Source organism: Bombina bombina, chromosome 8 (assembly GCF_027579735.1).
Source record: "Bombina bombina isolate aBomBom1 chromosome 8, aBomBom1.pri, whole genome shotgun sequence".
Taxonomy (NCBI): domain Eukaryota; kingdom Metazoa; phylum Chordata; class Amphibia; order Anura; family Bombinatoridae; genus Bombina; species Bombina bombina.
In genome coordinates this window covers 224,965,216-224,984,355 of record NC_069506.1, presented here as the reverse complement: position 1 = coordinate 224,984,355, position 19,140 = coordinate 224,965,216, and the positions used below count along the sequence as shown (strand labels likewise).

At 41.8% G+C, this 19,140-nt stretch overlaps 1 protein-coding gene across 1 annotated transcript in view; it reads left to right on the top strand.

Moving 5' to 3' along the window:
- LOC128638984 (guanylate-binding protein 1) overlaps window positions 1-19,140 on the top strand; it is a 273,065-nt gene that overhangs the window by 205,848 nt on the left and 48,077 nt on the right. The window contains exon 10 of the mRNA XM_053691125.1: window positions 1,085-1,278. Coding sequence (XP_053547100.1) covers window positions 1,085-1,278 — 194 coding nt within the window. The remainder of the gene's footprint in view (window positions 1-1,084; window positions 1,279-19,140) is intronic.

Sequence of the window (19,140 nt, the reverse complement as noted above, 5' to 3'; positions counted from 1 at the left end):
GATTTTAACAATGTTATAAATTGTGCAAATATGTATAACATTGTTAAATATATTCTACCAAAACTGCGGCTATATAGTTCCCCAGACACATGTACGTTACCTACTAAGGTATGTTTTTTTTACATTGTATGCTCTGTCTAAATCATACATTAACATTTTTGGGTTTCAAGTGCCTTTATGGTTTCTAAAATATTGATCTGCAGCCCATGGGGTAGATTTATCAAATGTTGGGTGGACTTGATCCGCTATAGCGGATCATGTCCGCCCCACATCGATAAATGCTGACAGCATATGCTGTTGGCATTTATCATTGCACAAGCATTTCTGGTGTGTCAATCATCCCTATCGTATCCGATCGGGATGATTGCAGTCTGCTGCCTCTGAGGTGGCGAATGAGTTAAGGAGTAGCAGTCTTACGACCGCTGCTATCTAACTTAAAGGGACACTGTACCCAAAATTTTTCTTTTGTAATTCAGAAAGAACATGCAATTTTAAGCAACTTTCTAATTTACTCCTATTATCAATTTTTCTTCATTCTCTTGCTATCTTTATTTGAAAAAGAAGGCATCTAAGCTTGTTTTGGGTTTAGTACTCTGGACAGCACTTTTTTTATTGGTGAATGAATTTATCAACCAATCAGCAAGGACAACCCAGGTTGTTCCCCAAAAATGGGCCGGCATCTAAACTTACATTTTTGCATTTCAAATAAAGATACCAATAGAATGAAGAAAATTTGATAAAAGGAGTAAATTAGAAAGTTGCTTAAAATGTCATGCTCAATCTGAATTACGAAAGAAAAATTTTGGGTACAGGGTCCCTTTAAGTTTCCGGCAAGCCGGAAACTTCAGGGGTAGATTGCAGCACCCACTGCTTGATAAATCTACCCCATGTGTTAAGTAATGGCCCTTTAATGGTGCTGAGCTCACGTCATTTTATAGGAAGCTGTTCTTCCAGAGCAGCAATCACAAAACATTACTTTGAATATACAGCCTTATGGAAAACAATGTATTACACACATACACCTATCAATACAACTGGTTCATTTTTATTAGAAGAAATCATTCTCATTCCAAATCTTTCTCAGAGCAAAGAGCTAAGGCAGAGGCTGCAAACAGGGAAAAACAGATATTGGAAGAAAGAAAGAACTATTTAGAGAAACAAATGGAGGATGAGAAGAGGTCCTTTAAAGAACAGAAGGAAATGCTGTTGCAGAAAATAGAAGAAGATAAGAAAAAGATGATAGCAGAAAATGAATGGCTCATCAAAGAGAAACTAAAGGTACAAATATTTCACACCCAACATAAGGGACTGAAAAATCTAAAGCCACTTGCTCCCTCTTTCCTGTTTCCTCTCTTTATCTCCCTCTATCTTTTTTTTTTTGTTCACTTTTTCTCTTGCTCTCTTTATTTCCATGTTGGCATTTGGAGGATAAACTTTCCTTTTGTATGTGGTTCATCCTTTGTGAGAAACTCCATTCTATGGGGGATATTTATCAAAGGTCTGGCGGACCTGATCCAACAGTGCGGAGACCTCGCTGAATGCGGAGAACAATATGCTCTCCGTATTCAGCATTGCACCAGCAGCTCTTGTGAGCTGCTGGTGCAATGCCGCCCCCTGCAGATTTGTGGCCGATCGGCCGCCAGCAAGTAGGTGTCAATCAACCCGATTGTACTCAATTGGGTTGATTTTTGCCAATGTGTGTCCGCCTGCTCAGAGCAGGCAGACAGGGTTATGGAGCAGTGGTCTTTAGACCGCTGCTTCATAACTGCTGTTTCTGGCGAGCCTTGATAGATAGGCCCCTTTGACATAATATAGATTATATGGCAATTTTATGGATAAATGATATAATAAATAAACTTGCATAGCATGTATATATGTGTAGCTGAATATTAACATTGAAATAATGAAGGATCAAATTAGAATTCTATATTAAAGGCACAGACCGGTCAATATTTCAATGCACGTAGGTGAATTACATCTTTAAATAGAAACATATTTACATTGTACATGTATTGGCAAAAATGCTTCTAGTAAAATGTATCACTGTTTAAGTGTTAGCATTTTTTCTGCAAGTGCATGTGAAGCATAACTAGATATTCTCAGTGCACCAGCATTTTAAATACTCCACCTGATCAGAGCACCAGTGAGGCTTGTATCATGTAAGAAATTAACAAATTCAGTTATCACCAGATGGTACAAGCATCTTAGGCTCTCTGATCAAATGCTGTGTTTAAAATGCTGGTGCACAGTACATACTTAAAGGGACAGTAAAGTAAACATTTTTCTTTCATGATTTAGACAGAGCATGCCATTTTAAACAACTTTCCAATTTACTTCTGTTATCAAATTTGCTTCGTTCTCTTAGTATCTTTTTTGAAGAGAAAAACTAGGTAGGCTTATAAGATCTCAGAAGTGTGCACGTGTCTTTAGTTCTCTATGGCAGCAGTGTTTTGCAACATTATTTGTAACTCAATGTTGCAAAACACTGCTGCCATAGAGTACTAAAGACACGTGCACACTTCTGAGATCTTATGAGCCTATCTAGTTTTACTCTTCAAAAAAGATGCCAAGGGGTCGAATTATCAAGGGCCAAAAGGCAGCTGCTCCTTAACTGTATCTGCCACCTCTGAGCGGCATACAGCAATCAACCTGATTGACACCCCCTGCTAGCGTCTGATTGTCCGCGAATCTGCAGGGAGCAGCATTGCACAAGCAGTTCACTGCTTGTGCAATGCTGAATGCGGACAGCGTATGCTGTTTCAGCGATGTCTATCCGACATCATACGCTACAGCGTATCATGTCGGACAGACATTGATAAATCGGCCCCCAAGTGTAACAAATTAAATTTGATAACATAAGTAAATAAGAAAGTTATTTAAAATGTCATGCTCTATCTGAATCATGAAGGATTTTTTTTGACTTTACTGTCCCTTTAAATACACTTTTGAAGCTATAGCTTTTATTAGAAGCATTATTGCCAATACTTGTATATTACAAAAAATCTTCTATTTAAAAAGCAGGAATGTGATGCATAGGAGCCGACCCATTTTTGGTTGAGAGCCAGGGTTATACTTGCTTATTGGTGGGTAAATTTAAGCCTCCAATAAACAATCCATGGTGCTGAACCTAAAATGGGCTAGCTGCTAAGATTTACATTCCTGCTTTTAAAATAAAGATAGCAAGAGAATAAGGAAAAATTGATAAAAGGAGTAAATTAGAAAGTTGATTCAAATTGCATGCTCTATCTGAATCATGAAAGAAAAAAATTTGGGTTCAGTATCACTTTAAGTATTGTTTTTTTAAGAGCTCTGGAAACAGTTAGGTCTTATAATTTGATACAGTCCCTTCAAATTTTATTATCAGTTATTTGTAGAGCGCCAACAGATTCCGCAGCGCAGTCCCTTCACAATTTAGCAGTTAAATGCAAATAACAATAACAAAACTAATTGCAGGAATGATCTGCTTCAGATCTGCCATAAGAAACAAAAAGTTTTTGCAAACTTTCAGCAAAGCAAGTAAATCAGTTCAGTTGTACTGAACATATGACATTTCTTTGCTAAATATTTTCTTATTTTCTTGCACACGTGCCAAAATAAGGATGCAAACATTCAGAACACAGTTACATTCATTAGTTTTTCTATACTCGATCATACATTCTTTTATAATAATCTATCTATTACTTTATAACTTTTTCAGATAAGCATTATGTCGAATTTCTACAGGTTCAGTCATTATTCCATAACTTACTGATGATAAAATAGGTTAGGTTTGCTTCTATACACATTAATGGCCAGATTATGAATGAAGCGCAAATTAACACTCCCTCTTGAGCATTAATTGCACTAGAAGTAAAATTTTTGCACTCATCGGGTTACACTCGTATTATGAGTTGAAAGTAAACTGTTTTCTTTCCTAAGACATGGAGAGTACACCATTACTAGTGGAAATATCTCTCCTGGCCAGCAGGAGGAGGCAAAGAGCCCCCCCAGCAAAGCTATTTAGTGTCACTTACTAATAACCCCCAGTCATTCTTTTTGACTTTGTTAATGGAGGACGTGAAGATTGGTGTTTAGTTGTTTTCATGTCAATCTCTTGAGTAAGGGTAGTGGTGGCTTTTAGCGGTTAGAAGGCAGTGAGGTTGTCTTTGCCTTGCTTCTAACATTGTTGCTACCCCGTTATAGAAAGCCAGAGTTTGTTACTCTATTCTTTCTTTTTCTACCGGTCTCTGATAGGAGTATGTGTCCTTTCACACCTTGGCCTAGATTTAGAGTTGGGCGGTAGCCGTCAAAACCAGCGTTAGAGGCTCCTAACGCTGGTTTTTACCGCCCACTGGTATTTGGAGTCAGTCAGGAAAGGGTCTAACGCTCACTTTCCAGCCGCGACTTTTCCATACCGCAGATCCCCCTACGCCATTTGCGTATCCTATCTTTTCAATGGGATCTTTCTAACGCTGGTATTTAGAGTCGTGGCTGAAGTGAGCGTTAGAAATCTAACGACAAAACTCCAGCCGCAGAAAAAAGTCAGTAGTTAAGAGCTTTCTGGGCTAACGCCGGTTTATAAAGCTCTTAACTACTGTGCTCTAAAGTACACTAACACCCATAAACTACCTATGCACCCCTAAACCGAGGTCCCCCCACATCGCCGCCACTCTATTAAAAATGTTTAACCCCTAATCTGCCGACCGCACACCGCCGCCACCTACGTTATCCCTCTGTACCCCTAATCTGCTGCCCCTAACACCGCCGACCCCTATATTATATTTATTAACCCCTAATATGCCGCCCCCAACGTCGCCGCTACCTACCTACACTTATTAACCCCTAATCTGCTGACCGGACCGCACCGCTACTATAATAAATGTATTAACCCCTAATCCGCCTCACTCCCGCCTCAATAACCCTATAATAAATAGTATTAACCCCTAATCTGCTCTCCCTAACATCGCCGACACCGAACTTCAAGTATTAACCCCTAATCTGCCGACCGGAGCTCACCGCTACTCTAATACATTTTTTAACCCCTAAAGCTAATTCTAACCCTAACACCCCCCTAAATTAAATATAATTTTATTCTAACGAAATAAATTAACTCTTATTAAATAAATTATTCCTATTTAAATCTAAATACTTACCTGTAAAATAAACCCTAATATAGCTACAATATAAATTATAATTATATTGTAGCTATTTTAGGATTAATATTTATTTTACAGGCAACTTTGTATTTATTTTAACCAGGTACAATAGCTATTAAATAGTTAATAACTATTAAATAGCTACCTAGTTAAAATAATTACAAAATTACCTGTAAAATAAATCCTAACCTAAGTTACAATTAAACCTAACACTACACTATCAATAAATAAATAAAATAAACTACCTACAATTATCTACAATTAGACCAAACACTACACTATCAATAAATTAATTAAATACAATACCTACAAATAAATACAATTAAATAAACTAACTAAAGTACAAAAAATAAAAAAGAACTAAGTTACAAAAAATAAAAAAATATTTACAAACATTAGAAAAATATTACAACAATTTTAAACTAATTACACCTACTCTAAGCCCCCTAATAAAATAACAAAGCCCCCCAAAATAAAAAAAATGCCCTACCCTATTCTAAAATTAAAATAGAAAAGCTCTTTTACCTTACCAGCCCTGAAAAGGGCCCTTTGCGGGGCATGCCCCAAAGAATTCAGCTCTTTTGCCTGTAAAAAAAAAAACATACAATACCCCCCAACATTACAACCCACCACCCACATACCCCTAATCTAACCCAAACCCCCCTTAAATAAACCTAACACTAAGCCCCTGAAGATCTCCCTACCTTGTCTTCACCACACCAGGTCCCGATCTGTCCAGAAGAGCCTCCGAAATCTTCATCCAAGCCCAAGCGGGGGCTGAAGAGTTACGTCCATCCTCCGCCTGAAGTCTGGATCCAAGCGGCTGCTGAAGAAATCCATCATCGGGCTGAAGTCTTGATCTAAGCGGGCGCTGAAGAAGTCCATCATCGGGATGAAGTCTTCTATGAAGCGGCATCTTCAATCTTCTTTCTTCCGGAGCCATCATCTTCCAGCCGACGCGGATCCATCCTCTTCTACCGACGCCTACTCGCCAAATGACGGTTCCTTTAAATGACGTCATCCAAGATGGCGTCCGTCGAATTCTGATTGGCTGATAGGATTCTATCAGCCAATCGGAATTAAGGTAGGAAAATTCTGATTGGCTGATGGAATCAGCCAATCAGAATCAAGTTCAATCCGATTGGCTGATCCGATCAGCCAATCAGATTGAGCTTGCATTCTATTGGCTGTTCCGATCAGCCAATAGAATGCGAGCTCAATCTGATTGGCTGATCGGATCAGCCAATCGGATTGAACTTGATTCTGATTGGCTGATTCCATCAGCCAATCAGAATTTTCCTACCTTAATTCCGATTGGCTGATAGAATCCTATCAGCCAATCGGAATTCGACGGACGCCATCTTGGATGACGTCCCTTAAAGGAACCGTCATTCGTCGGTGAAGATGGATGTTCCGCGTCGGCGGGATGACCATGGATCCGGAAGAAAGAAGATTGAAGATGCCGCTTGGATGAAGACTTCAGCCGGATCATGGACCTCTTCAGCTCCCGCTTGGATGAAGACTTCAGCCCGATCATGGACCTCTTCAGCTCCGGCTTGGATGAAGACTTCAGTCGGATGATGGACATCTTCAGCCCCCCGCTTGGGCTTGGATGAAGACGACGGAGCCAGGACGAATCGGTGAACCCGGTGTGGTGAAGACAAGGTAGGGAGATCTTCAGGGGCTTAGTGTTAGGTTTATTTAAGGGGGGTTTGGGTTAGATTAGGGGTATGTGGGTGGTGGGTTGTAATGTTGGGGCGGTATTGTATGTTTTTTTTTTACAGGCAAAAGAGCTGAATTATTTGGGGCATGCCCCGCAAAGGGCCCTTTTCAGGGCTGGTAAGGTAAAAGAGCTTTTCTATTTTAATTTTAGAATAGGGTAGGGCATTTTTTTATTTTGGGGGTCTTTGTTATTTTATTAGGGGGCTTAGAGTAGGTGTAATTAGTTTAAAATTGTTGTAATATTTTTCTAATGTTTGTAAATATTTTTTTATTTTTTGTAACTTAGTTCTTTTTTATTTTTTGTACTTTAGTTAGTTTATTTCATTGTATTTATTTGTAGGTATTGTATGTAATTAATTTATTGATAGTGTAGTGTTAGGTTTAATTGTAGATAATTGTAGGTAGTTTATTTAATTTATTTATTGATAGTGTAGTGTTAGGTTTAATTGTAACTTAGGTTAGGATTTATTTTACAGGAAATTTTGTAATTATTTTAACTAGGTAACTATTAAATAGTTATTAACTATTTAATAGCTATTGTACCTGGTTAAAATAATTACAAAGTTGCCTGTAAAATAAATATTAATCCTAAAATAGCTACAATATAATTATAATTTATATTGTAGCTATATTAGGTTTTATTTTACAGGTATTTAGTATTTAGCTTTAAATAGGATTAATTTATTTAATAAGAGTTAATTTATTTCGTTAGATTTAAATTATATTTAATTTGCTGCCCCTAACACCGCCGACCCCTATATTATATTTATTAACCCCTAATCTGCCGCCCCCGCTATCGCTGACCCCTGCATATTATTATTAACCCCTAATCTGCCGACCGCACACCGCCGCAACCTACGTTATCCCTATGTACCCCTAATCTGCTGCCCCTAACACCGCCGACCCCTATATTATATTTATTAACCCCTAATCTGCCGCCCCCAACGTCGCCTCCACCTACCTACACTTATTAACCCCTAATCTGCTGACCGGAGCTCGCCGCTACTCTAATAAATGTATTAACCCCTAAAGCTAAGTCTAACACTAACACTAACACCCCCCTAAGTTAAATATAATTTAAATCTAACGAAATAAATTAACTCTTATTAAATAAATTAATCCTATTTAAAGCTAAATACTAAATACCTGTAAAATAAAACCTAATATAGCTACAATATAAATTATAATTATATTGTAGCTATTTTAGGATTAATATTTATTTTACAGGCAACTTTGTAATTATTTTAACCAGGTACAATAGCTATTAAATAGTTAATAACTATTTAATAGTTACCTAGTTAAAATAATTACAAAATTTCCTGTAAAATAAATCCTAACCTAAGTTACAATTAAACCTAACACTACACTATCAATAAATAAATTAAATAAACTACCTACAATTATCTACAATTAAACCTAACACTACACTATCAATAAATTAATTACATACAATACCTACAAATAAATACAATGAAATAAACTAACTAAAGTACAAAAAATAAAAAAGAACTAAGTTACAAAAAATAAAAAAATATTTACAAACATTAGAAAAATATTACAACAATTTTAAACTAATTACACCTACTCTAAGCCCCCTAATAAAATAACAAAGACCCCCAAAATAAAAAAATGCCCTACCCTATTCTAAAATTAAAATAGAAAAGCTCTTTTACCTTACCAGCCCTGAAAAGGGCACTTTGCGGGGCATGCCCCAAATAATTCAGCTCTTTTGCCTGTAAAAAAAACCCATACAATACCCCCCCAACATTACAACCCACCACCCACATACCCCTAATCTAACCCAAACCCCCCTTAAATAAACCTAACACTAAGCCCCTCAAGAGGTATTAATTCCCAAAAGAACAGAGCTCTGGGACAAAGGACAGCTGGAGCAACCTGGGGCAAAGGACACAGGGAATCCAAGCTGATGAGGTGATGAGGTCGACCGGCAGTTCCAGGGGCCAGTCCAGCCAAAGGGGTCCAGATGAAATAGGGCTCTGAATCCCTGGTTCCCCAGGGAGCTCTCCTTCAGCAATTGAACCTCCCCAAGGGGTAACAATCCCCATGAGAGTGGAAATCTGGGGCAAGGGGTCTCGGGAGCGCTTGGAGGTAAAGCTCCCAGGGATGCAGTGTGAGGCGGCTGGCCGGTAGTTCCAGGACCTCCGAGTGCCCAATGGTGCATTTTTCGGGCTTCAAGGTCAGTCCGGCGGCTCAGAGGTGATCTAAAACGACATCTAGGTGGACCAAATGTTCCTCCCAGGTGTCGTTATAAATGGCGATGCCGTCCAGGTATACGCAGGCATAGTCCTGGAGGCCATCCAGAAGGTGATTTAGAGCGTTCTTCATCACAAAAGGCATGACCAAGAAATGGTAGAGGCAAGAGGGGGTGATTAAGGCAGATTTGGGGTTGGATTCAGGGTTTAAAGGGATCTGACAGTATCCCTTACAGAGGTTGAGGGTGGTCAGGAATTATCCACGGGCGATTCTGTCTTATAGGTAATCGACCCGGGGCATAGGGTAGGTGTCAGTGGTGGTTCTGTCATTGAGCTTACGGTAGTCAATGCAGAACTGGGTAGTTCCATCCTACTTAGGTACCAGCACCACCGGGAAGGCCCAGGGACTGTTGGATGGCTCAAATACACCTAGGTCCAACATTTCCCTGAGCTCACTGTGCAAACTGTCCCTGACTGCCTCCAGGACCCTGTATGCTGCCTGTCATAGGGGAGCATGTCCCGGGGTCTCCACTCAGTGTATAGCCACTGGAGTGTACCCAGGGACAGTAGAGAACATATCTCGCCTGGCTTCCAGGAGTTGTCAGACTTGCTTCCTCTGTCCAGTCCCTAATCTCTCATCTAGGGGTATATTGGCTACTCTTTGGGGGGTCTCACTTTGCCCGGGGAGCTCCGGCATGGAAAGGGTCTCAGAGTCCTCCACCACTGGAACACAGATAGCAGCCACATCCTTGGCCCTTTCGATGTATGCCTTTAACATTTTCACATGAAAGGTCCGGTGGACCCGGTCATCTGAACATTTGGCTACCAGGTAGGTGGTGTTATTCAGCTGTTCCACCACCCGGTAGGGTCCCTGCCAGGAGGCCTGTAGCTTGTCTGTTTTGACAGGCTTCAAGGCGAGGACCTTCTGCCCTACTGCTAGGGTCCGGGTATGAGCATCGTACCATCGTTTCTGTTTACGTTGGACGACCTGAAGGTTCTCTCGCACCCAGTCAGCGAGATCCTTCAGTCACTCCCTGGTTGAAGAATGTACTCCACAATGGTATGTTCTTCCCCTCCTGTAGTCCCTTCCCAGTGGGCTCTCACTAAGCCAAGGGGTCCCCTTATCTTCCGGCCATACACTAACTCAAAGGGGGAGACGCCTGTGGATTCCTGGAGCTCCTCTCTGTATTAAAAGAGGAGGTATGACAGGAATCTTTCCCAGTCCTTGTGAGTGGCCAAGAACAGCCTAAGCAGCTGCTTTAGGGTCCCAGTGAACCGCTCACATAGCCCATTCGTCTGGGGATAGTATGGGGCACTGTGCAGGGGTTTGATCCCGCACAATCTCCATAACTGCCGGGTGATTTCCGCAGAGAACTGTGTTCATTGGTCGGAGATCACTTCCTGGGGGAAGCCTACCCTGGTGAATATCCGTAGCATTGCATTAGCTACTGTCTCTGCTTGGATGTTAGCCAAAGGGATTGCCTCAGGGTATCGAGTAGCATAGTCCACTACTGTAAGTATGTACCTTTTCCCTTAGGGGCTGGGTCGAGCTATCTGACCCACTATTTCTACTGCAACCCTGCTAAAGGGTTCATCAATAATGGGAAGGGGTGCAGTGGGGCTTTAGTATGGTCCCCGGTCTTCCCTACTTTTTTGCAAACTTCGTAAGACTTACAGTAGTCTCTGATATCTGCTGTAACCCCTGGCCAGAAAAAGGTTTGGGTCAGGTGATGGTGGGTCCTGGACTTCCCTAAATGTCCAGCTAGGGGAATATCATGCCCTATCCGGCAGTAGGTCAAACTGAGACTACTTTGGTACAACCAGCTGACGTTTGGGCACCGGCCCTTTTCTCCTCTCTGAGATTCGGTACAGGAGCTCTCTCTAATACTAGAAACATTCCTTCCCAGGGGCCTGGGGGTCAGTACCTACTCGGTCTCGGTAAGGGGCTATGGTCGTGTCGCTCAAGGTCTTCTGGGTAAAGTCAGAGGGGGGCGCCCAGGAGTGTTGGTCAGAGGGTAGGTTTGGAGTCAGAGTGGAAGGTCAGGGCAAAGTAGGAGTTGGGGCAGAATATTTTACCTGGGTCCCCAGATTCGGTGCAGTGGCTTGGTGCCTGGCCTGCTGGCGGGTGGCCACTGGGCAGCTATCCGGGGAGTTATTCCCCACAAAAGCTGAGGCAAGGTGGCTGAGGTCATTCCCCAACAAGAACTTGGCAAGTAGCTGTTGCATGATGCCCACCTCCACATCACAGAAGCCGGCTCCTCAGTTTAGGTGCACCCAGGCTGTGGAGATCTTCAGTATGGCAACTCCAGCCACCCGAACAGCAAGGGTCCTCCCAGTTCAGCTGGAGGTGGGGGCCAGGTGAGGTTAGATCTGGGAGACGGTGGCTCCAGTGTCCCTTAATCCCTGGGCCACCTGCCCATTAACCCAGATGACCTGGCGATGGTGCTGGCGGTTACCTTTGGTCACAAGGCTGACTTTATGTAGGACGCCAAATTCTTCATCTGCCCATTTGGCATGGTTGGCAGGACCCACTGCATACAGGCTGTGGGCAGCGGCTTCATAGGTCTAGAGTGTCCCCCCACTGGGTCTGTGAGGGGTTCCTAGGCTGCTGTGCTGAGGGGTTTCTTGGCTGTGTTGGATAGTACCGTCGGATGTGGCCGGGTTGCCCACACCCATAGCACCCCTGGGGAAACAGGGGTCGGCCAGGCCTAGGACTGCTGAGGAGCCACTGGGAGATGAGCCGTGGTTGTTGTGGAGTGGGTTGCTGCCTGGGGGTCTGGTGCAGCCTGCTGCCAGGCATCCACATACTGATCCACCAGGGTGGTGGCTTGGTCTGTTGTTATGGGTCTCTTATCTTTTTCCCAGTCTCCTACCTCTGCCTGGGTGCAGTTGTAAAATTTTTCCAGCAGGATGAGCTGAATAGCTTCATCTTGGGTGGTTATGCAGCGGCCGTTGAACCAGTAAGTCCACTCTGTGTATGGCTGCCCCTCTTGTCTTTGCAACTCTTGAAACTTCAGTCAGTACACCTCCACAGTTAGTCCATAGTGGCAAGGATGCTCTCTTTCACATGGTCATAGTTGCCTTGATCTTCGGAGGGTAAAGTATGGAAATCCTCCAGGGCCCTACTGGATAGTTTCCCGATCAGGATGTTGACCCTGTCTGTAGTGGCAACCCCCTGCAACCTGCACTGGGTTTCAAACAGCTGGAGGTACCGGTCAATATCCTCTCCCACATCTTCCTTGAAGGCCCGAAAGGCCTCATGGGGTAGCTTCTTTGGCCGGGGGGATGGGTCCAGGGGATCCGGCAACGCTCCCCCCATGGACTTTTGGAGCTCCATCAGATGGACCCTGGTGGCATCAGCAACTACCTGAGTAATAATCTCCTCAGGAGGGTTAGGTCCATTGAGGGCTAGCTGCCACTGGACCTGCCTCTTGAGATCAGACATTGTGGTCTCCTGGGTCCCCGGCCTCACTAGCCTGATCATCCTTCAACAGTTCTTCGATGATCATGGCCTTAGACTTATTCTCAGCAGTTTTCCCTCAGGCCTCCAGCAGGCCCTTTAGTTTTTCCTTCCGGAGCCTTTCATACTGCTCCATCCGAGTATGTCTTCAGGAGGTGGTTTGGACGTTCCAGGTAAATGGAAACATCCCACTGCTGCCATCAATGTGACGGATTATCGGCTACTCCGACTGGGTAGCTCTGCCAAGGATTCTCCCAGAACTTGGAACCAGCTGCTATGTAACAGAGAAAGTGATTTTAGAAGAAGCCCACCCAAATACCTAGACAAACTAGCATTCAGGTGAAAACACAAAGTTTTTTCATGATCCGATCTTGGCTTTGAAATCACATTAATGCATTTGCACTCGCATGGTTTCATTTTTTCAGCAGGCGTTTACATCGAAACTTCATTCTAATCTAAGCACTTGCACATTGGCATGAAGGGGTTAATAAAAGTAAATAAATACATAAACATATAAATAAAAATAAATAATTATGCCTCCTGCAATATTCAATAAATGAGCATTATACAACTGAATTGCATAATTAACAGTCATTTTTTTTCTGACAAATTTATTTTTTCCCCATTTGCCTGTCACATATATTTTGAGACAGCCATCAGCCAATCACAGACAATTATACATGTACACTGTGAACTTGTGCACATGCTCTTCAGGAGCTGATTTTAAAAGCTGGTGTAAAATATTTAGACAAAACATTAATCAGCCTATAACTGAACATGGGTGATCTTAAATAAATTATTATCTGTACTGCATTAAAGGGACAGTAAAGTAAAAAAAAATTGTGACTGAGATAGAACATGCAATCTTAAACAACTTTCCAATGTACTTATTTTATCTAATTTACTTTGTTCTTTTTGTATCCTTTGTTAAAAAAGCATACTTAGGTGGGCTCAGGAACAGCAATGCACTACTGGGAGCTTTCTGCTTATTTGTGGCTGCACATATATGCCTCTAGATTTATTCAGCTAGCTCCCATAGTGCATGGCTGCTCATTTAACAGTGTATAAGAAGTGAATTAATCAAATTTGATAATAGAAGTACAATGGAAAGTTGTTTAAAATTGCATGCTCTATCTAAATCAAAAGCAAACAATTATTGGGTTTCATATCCCTTTAATTCCTGTTGTAAAATGTTTAACTACTACTTTCATCACCGCATTAATTTAATCTGCCACTGAACCAGACCCCACCCAGATTAAACCCCAAACTACAGTTTACTAGAACCCCACTGCTATTAACCCTCTCTACAGCAGGCCTGATCCACCCACCTCAATTAAACCCTAACCTACCCGCAGTGGCATCTCCAAAAAATATAAAGGCCCCTAGTTATCAAGCCGTCAACCTCAAATACGCTGGAATTCCGCAGCGTATTTGTGGCGAGGCTGATTCGCCTTAGTTATCAAGCCCTAGACACCGGCAAAAGTAGAATCTGGTGACGTAAGCATCGATCCGCCGGACTCAGTCCGACACAGATCGATTCTTACGTCACTCCAGATGTTCCGAACGCAAGTTCGGCACAATCTGACTACTTTTGGGAGTTATCAAAATCCCAGCATGTACGCTCGGCACTTTTACGGCCCAGCGTACCTGGTTTTCAATCCGCCGCCCTGGAGGTGGCGGATCCCAAAGGAATCAATGGGAGTCAGACCATAGCGAAAGTTCAAGTTCGCTGCTGCCTGACATCCCATTCATTCCTATGGGAAGTGTGTACACCTAACACCCTAACATGTACCCCGAGTCTAAGCACCTCTAATCTGTCCCCCCTACACCGCCGCCACCTATATTAAACATTTTAACCCCTAAACCGCCGCTCCCGGACCCGGCCGCAACCTATAATAAAATTATTAACCCCTAAAACTAAGTCTAACCCTAACACCCCCCTAAATTAAATCTAATTTAAATCTAACGAAATAAATTAACTCTTATTAACTAAATTATTCCTATTTAAAGCTAAATACTTACCTGTAAAATAAACCCTAATATAGCTACAATATAACTAATAGTTACATTGTAGCTATTTTAGGATTTATATTTATTTTACAGGCAACTTTGTATTTATTTTAACTAGGTACAATAGCTATTAAAAAGTTATTAACTATTTAATAACTACCTAGCTAAAAGAAATAGAAAATTACCAGTAAAATAAATCCTAACCTAAGTTACAATTAAACCTAACACTACACTATCATTAAATAAATTAAATACAAATACCTACAAATAAATGCAAATAAATACACTAACTAAAGTACTAAAAAACTAAAATAATTTACAAACATTATAAAAATTTTACAACAATTTTAAGCTAATTACACCTACTCTAAGCCCCCTAATAAAATAACAAAGCCCCCCAAAATAAAAAAAATCCCTACCCTATTCTACATTAAAAAGTTACCAGCTCTATTACCTTACCAGCCCTTAAAAGGGCCTTTTGCGGGGCATGCCCCAAAGAAAACAGCTCTTTTGCCTGTAAAATAAAAATACACCCCCCCAACATTAAAACCCACCACCCACATACCCCTACTCTAACCCAAACCCCCCTTAAATAAACCTAACACTCCCCCCCTTAAGATCTTCCTACCTTTAGTCGTCTTCACTCAGCCGAGCCGAATTCTTCATCCAATCCGGGCGATGTCTTCATCCAAGCGTGGCGCTGAAGAGGTCCATCATCCGGCTGAAGTCTTCATCCAAGCGGGGGCTGAAGAGGTCCATCATCCGGCTGAAGTCTTCATCCAAGCGGGGGCTGAATAGGTCCATTATCCAGCTGAAGTCTTCATCCAAGCGGGGGCTGAAGAGGTCCATCATCTGACTGAAGTCTTCTATCAAGCGGCATCTTCAATCTTCTTTCTTCCGGCTCCATCTTCATCCCGCTGACGCGGAACATCTTTCCTCCACGACGAACTCCCGACGAATGACGGTTCCTTTAAGGGACGTCATCCAAGATGGCGTCCCTCGAATAGGATTCTATCAGCCAATCGGAATTAAGGTAGGAATAATCTGATTGGCTGATGGAATCAGCCAATCAGATTCAAGTTCAATTCGATTGGCTGATCCAATCAGCCAATCAGATTGAGCTCGCATTCTATTGGCTGTTCAGGTAAGTATTTAGTTTTAAATAGGATTAATTTATTTAATGATAGTGTAGTGTTAGGTGTAATTGTAACTTAGGTTAGTTTTTATTTTACAGGTAAATTTCTCTTTATTTTAGCTAGGTAGCTATTAAATAGTTAATAACTATTTAATAGCTATTGTACCTAGTTAAAATAAATTGAAAGTTGCCTGTAAAATAAAAATAAATCCTAAGATAGCTACAATATAATTATTATTTATATTGTAGCTATATTAGGGTTTATTTTAAAGGTAAGTAAAGGTAAAGGTTAGTTTTAAATAGGATTAATTTAGTTAATAAGAAAAATATTATTTAGATTTATTTAATTAATATTTAAGTTAGGGGAGTGTTAGGGTTAGTGTTAGACTTAGGTTTAGGGGTTAATAATTTTATTACAGTGGCGGCGGTGTGGGGGGGCAGGATAGGGGGTTAATAAATGTATTATAGGTGGCGACAGTGTAGGGGGCAGATTAGGGGTTAATAAGTTTAATATAGGTTGCGGCGGGGTCCGGTTTAGGGGTTAAACTATTTATTTAGTTGCGGCGAGGTCCAGGATCCGCAGGATAGGGGTTAATAACTTTATTATAGGTGGCGGTGGTATAGGGGGGGCAGGATAGGGGTTACTAGGTATAATGTAGGTGGTGGCGGTGTCCGGGAGCGGCGGTTTAGGGGTTAATACATTTATTATAGTTGTGGCGGTGTCCGGGAGCGGCAGTTTAGGGGTTAATACATTTATTATAGTTGTGGTGGTGTCCGGGAGCGGCGGTTTAGGGGTTAATAACTCTATTTAGTTGCGGGGGGCTCCGGGGGTGCCGGTATAGGGGGTAGAACAGTGTAGTTTAGTGTGGGTGCTTAGTGACAGGCTAGCAATAAAGCTGTCAAAAAGCCGAAGAGCAGAGAGATCGGATGAGTGATAACTCTCACAGTCCGCTGCTCATCGCCCCGTACTTGGTGCGACAGCTTTATTGATAACTTAGGCGAAATTTTTCAGGTCCACGGCGGCGATGGTAGGCGAGCTTAGGCGGGCGTATTGGGTAAAGTAGACGACTTGATAACTAGGCCTCAAAAAGGGGAGGAGACTTCCCTGAGGCCCCTTGGTGATTTGTATGTGAGATCACAATGGGAGGGGAGAAACTGGTGTATTTTGGGTGGAGTTATATAGAAACAGATTTTAATAGTAGATAAGAATCATGGGCCAAGTTTACTAAAATTGAATAAAAGTTTAAATGTATCTAGTTCGTAGGATAGCCTTGTGCTTATCCTCAGTATTCTTAAAATTTCCCACAGTGTTTGTCTTTCCAAACTCTGGTGTGCCATGGGTAATGTTGAGCAGAGTGTAGCAGGAGAGGGTCTAGTTAGAGTGATTGAAAATATGATAGAGGATCATAGTAGAGGGGGCACATGAGGGGTACAGCCACTATGCCGGGGGGATAGTGCTTCCACGGCAACACTATTGCTTCCCTGATGCCCCAATGTAATGAATTATTTTTGCCACTGACCCAGTGCCACTCATTGCTAGCAAAAGCTTTACCACCTCTGACCTGATCTCTCCACACAATAAGCCTAAATTAATTCTTTCCTAGTACAAGTAAGCCTTACCTTGACCCTATACCAGTGCAATACCCCCTAAAACTCAGCAAAACTACACTTTTATATTCCTCCACCAGCAGACACCTGCTACATTATTCCAAATGATACACCACGGATATGTAAAGAATAAATGAATAACTAGAATAGATAAAATTATAGCTAGGTTTAAATATCTAGGACATATCATGCGACGCGTCAATATGTCAATTACATTTATACAAACATGCAATTCTATAGTTTCCACAATGCACATTTTACTACACATGCTTAAATATGAGAATAGTATATATAGTATATATAAGAAAGCATAATATAATTTTGATTATGGGCTCGATCATATATTTGGTGACGGCCGCAAAATACGGCATCACCAATGTTTAGCCAAATCGAGCAATCACATACTCCATTTTCACCTCGCCACACATAGGCAGGCGCAGCAAGCCATGCGCTGAGCATAAAAGTACTGTAACTCCTTGGAAGCCTTAACAAACACCTAACGCATGTGCAATATCAACCCCTAAACCCCCATACCCTACATTGCATTAACTAATAAAAGTATTAACCTCTAATCTGCCAACCCCCACATCGCAAACTACCTAACTATCATCTAGATTACGAGTTTTCCGTTAGAGGCTATGCGGTGCTAATGAGCAGTTTTCTCTCACCGCTCACTTACCTACAGCGCTGGTATTATGAGTTTTCAGAAACCCGTTAATAAAAAAGACAAAAAGTGAGCGTTGAGCAAAATTTAGCTCCAAATCTCACTTCAATTCCAGCGCTGCTTAAGTCAGCGGTGAGCTGGTGTAACATGCTCGTGCACGATTTCCCCATAGGAATCAACGGGGAGAGCTGGCTGAAAAAAAGGCTAACACCTTCAAAAAAGCAGCGTATAACTCACTAACGCAGCCCCATTGATTCCTATGGCAAAATTGATTGGAACAGCCAATAGAATGCGAGCTTCATCCTATTGGCCGATTGGATCAGCCAATAGAATTGAACCGATTGCATCAGCCAATAGGATTTTTTCTACCTTAATTCCTATTGACCAATCAGAATCTAAGGGACACCATCTTGGATGACGTCATTTAAAGGTACCTTCATTCAGCTTTAGTTGTCGCCAGAAGAGGATGCTCCGCGTCGGATGTCTTGAAGATGGACCCGCTCCACGCCAGATGGATGAAGATAGAAGATGCCGTCTGGATGAAGACTTCTGCCCATCTGGAGGACCACTTCTGCCCGGCTTGGATGAAGACTTCTGTCCGTCTGGAGGACCACTTCACCCGGCTTGGATGAAGACGTCTCCTGGTAAGTTGATCTTCAGGGGGTTAGTGTTAGGTTTTTTTAAGGGTGTATTGGGTGGGTTTTATTTTTAGGTTAGGGTTTGGGTGGCAAAAGAGTTAACTGCCCTTTTAAGGGCAATGTCCATCCAAATGCCCTTTTCAGGACAATGGGGAGCTTAGGTTTTTTTAGATAGTATTTTATTTGGGGGGTTGGTTGTGTGGGAGGTGGGTTTTACTGTTGTGGGGGTTGTTTGTATTTTTTTTTTACAGGTAAAAGAGCTGATTACTTTGGGACAATGCCCTGCAAAAGGCCCTTTTAAGGGCTATTGGTAGTTTAGTTTAGGCTAGGGTTTTTTTATTTTGGGGGGGCTTTTTTATTTTAATAGGGCTATTAGATTAGGTGTAATTAGTTTAAATATCTGTAATTTGTTTATTATATTCTGTAATTTAGTGGGGTTTTTTGTACTTTAGCTACAAAAAAATCCATCTTCTTCCCAGCAGTGAAAAGGTCTCCATCTTTATACACTGTGGACCCATCTTTTATTCTTCTGGCCAGAGGCGTGGATCGATCATC